The sequence below is a fragment of the Amphimedon queenslandica genome, unplaced genomic scaffold (assembly GCF_000090795.2).
Source record: "Amphimedon queenslandica unplaced genomic scaffold, v1.1 AMPQUscaffold_5019_Cont23006, whole genome shotgun sequence".
Taxonomy (NCBI): domain Eukaryota; kingdom Metazoa; phylum Porifera; class Demospongiae; order Haplosclerida; family Niphatidae; genus Amphimedon; species Amphimedon queenslandica.
The window spans coordinates 1-1,614 of NW_003554673.1; the positions used below are offsets into that span (position 1 = coordinate 1).

A 1,614-nucleotide genomic window follows, 5' to 3' on the forward strand; every position below is an offset into this window, starting at 1 on the left:
CAAATTGGATTTTTCAATTTTAAAACTTCCATGTAGTACAGGGACTTTGGTCAAATTTATCAAAAACCACTAGGAAAGAATTCTCCATTTTAGTTACATTTTCTGATGCATATACATGAACACATCTCAAAATTTTTACTTGATAATTCCTAGTGCATTTCATCTGGTGGCAATCCCATATGGACAGGGTACCATCATAGTCACTTGTTGCTAACTGTGGCTTTATATAAGGACTGTAAGCAACTGAACTATAATAATAATAATAACAATAATAATAACAACAAATATTATTATTACTAAAAAATTAACAATCATTTTCGGTACCTTATTTTAGCATGACAAGGTATCTCTCTCACTGGGTAGTGAATGGTTGGGAACATCCTAGCCTCTGTGACAGTATTGTAATCAAATATCTACACAATAATAATAGGATTAGAATCAACCATTCTATCAATTCATATGTACATGCATCTCTCTCTCTCTCCCCATTTCTAATTACTAAACTACCTTCACTTTCTTTGTCACTCCACCAACAGCAAAGAAGTCTCCATCTTTATCAAACTCAATGCTGGAGACAATACTGCTTGATCCAATGGGCCCATCAGCATAAGTGAGTGTAGCCAGTTCTTTAAAGGAGGAGTACTGAGTGACGGCAGACAGGGTCTCACGAAAAGCAGTGGAACCTTCGGACCTGTACATGTACAGTAAATATTAACAGTACATGATGTAATTGTATTAGAATTATTAGAGAATTAGAAAGCACTGACAAGTAAAAATAACTACATGTACATTGAATGTGGTGTGCTTATTTCATTTATTCATAAACATAAGCACTCAGAGTTTCCCATAAAGCATGCTAAGAGAGCTAAACAGCATCCTTCATGAGCTGACAAGCAGTTAGAAGCATACTGTATACACTGCATAGAATTTGGAACAACTTCAAAAATTTATGAAAAAAAAATCAAAACTCCATCAGAATCAGCTCAAACTTTCAACACAGCATAAGAACATGTATATGTATCAGAAAATATTATAAAAATTTAGAATTCTCTCCTTTTCCTTTTTGGTAAAATTTGGTTAAAGTCCCTGTACTATAGTACAGGGACTTTGACTTGCTTTTGGAGTAACTTGATAATCCACTGACAAGAAACTCTAGAAGGTGTCAAGATCTATGCCAAAATCCTGTGGGACCCTGCATGTGCTTTATTCTTGAGTCAATCCTTACCTTAGTACTGTTGAGTCAGTGCTTGATGGTCCACTAATCGAAGGGACAGAGTCCAGTGATGTCTCTGGAGGAACAAAAGAAGAAGAAGATCCACTGGAGACAGAGGAAGAGGAGGAAGGGACCAAAGAGTCAGTATTGAGACCAGAAGAAGAGAGATGAGAATTGACTGAAGGAGAGAGAGAGAGAGGGGGGGAGGGGGAAAGAGGGGGGGGAAGAGACGAATTAAAGACAATTACATTGTAAGTTGAAGGAGGAGAGAAAAAGAAAGAGAGAAGTGGTAACACTGTGCATGTAAACACATGTTACCGTATACATGTACATGCACATAAACTAAAATGTGCAATATACATGTAACACATTTAAATAAACGCTAAATGTGTTATTCGATT

General features: G+C 36.2%; 1 protein-coding gene across 1 annotated transcript; it reads right to left on the bottom strand.

The window, feature by feature from the left end:
• Positions 1-139: 139 nt before the first annotated feature.
• On the bottom strand, positions 140-1,391 carry LOC105316115 (E3 ubiquitin-protein ligase RFWD2-like; the record flags this gene model as incomplete). Its single annotated transcript, XM_011410922.1, has 4 exons — positions 140-248; positions 325-413; positions 508-691; positions 1,226-1,391. Coding segments are annotated over 4 exons (548 nt in total), but the record flags the coding sequence as incomplete, so codon positions are not given.
• Between the last annotated feature and the right edge of the window lie 223 nt (positions 1,392-1,614).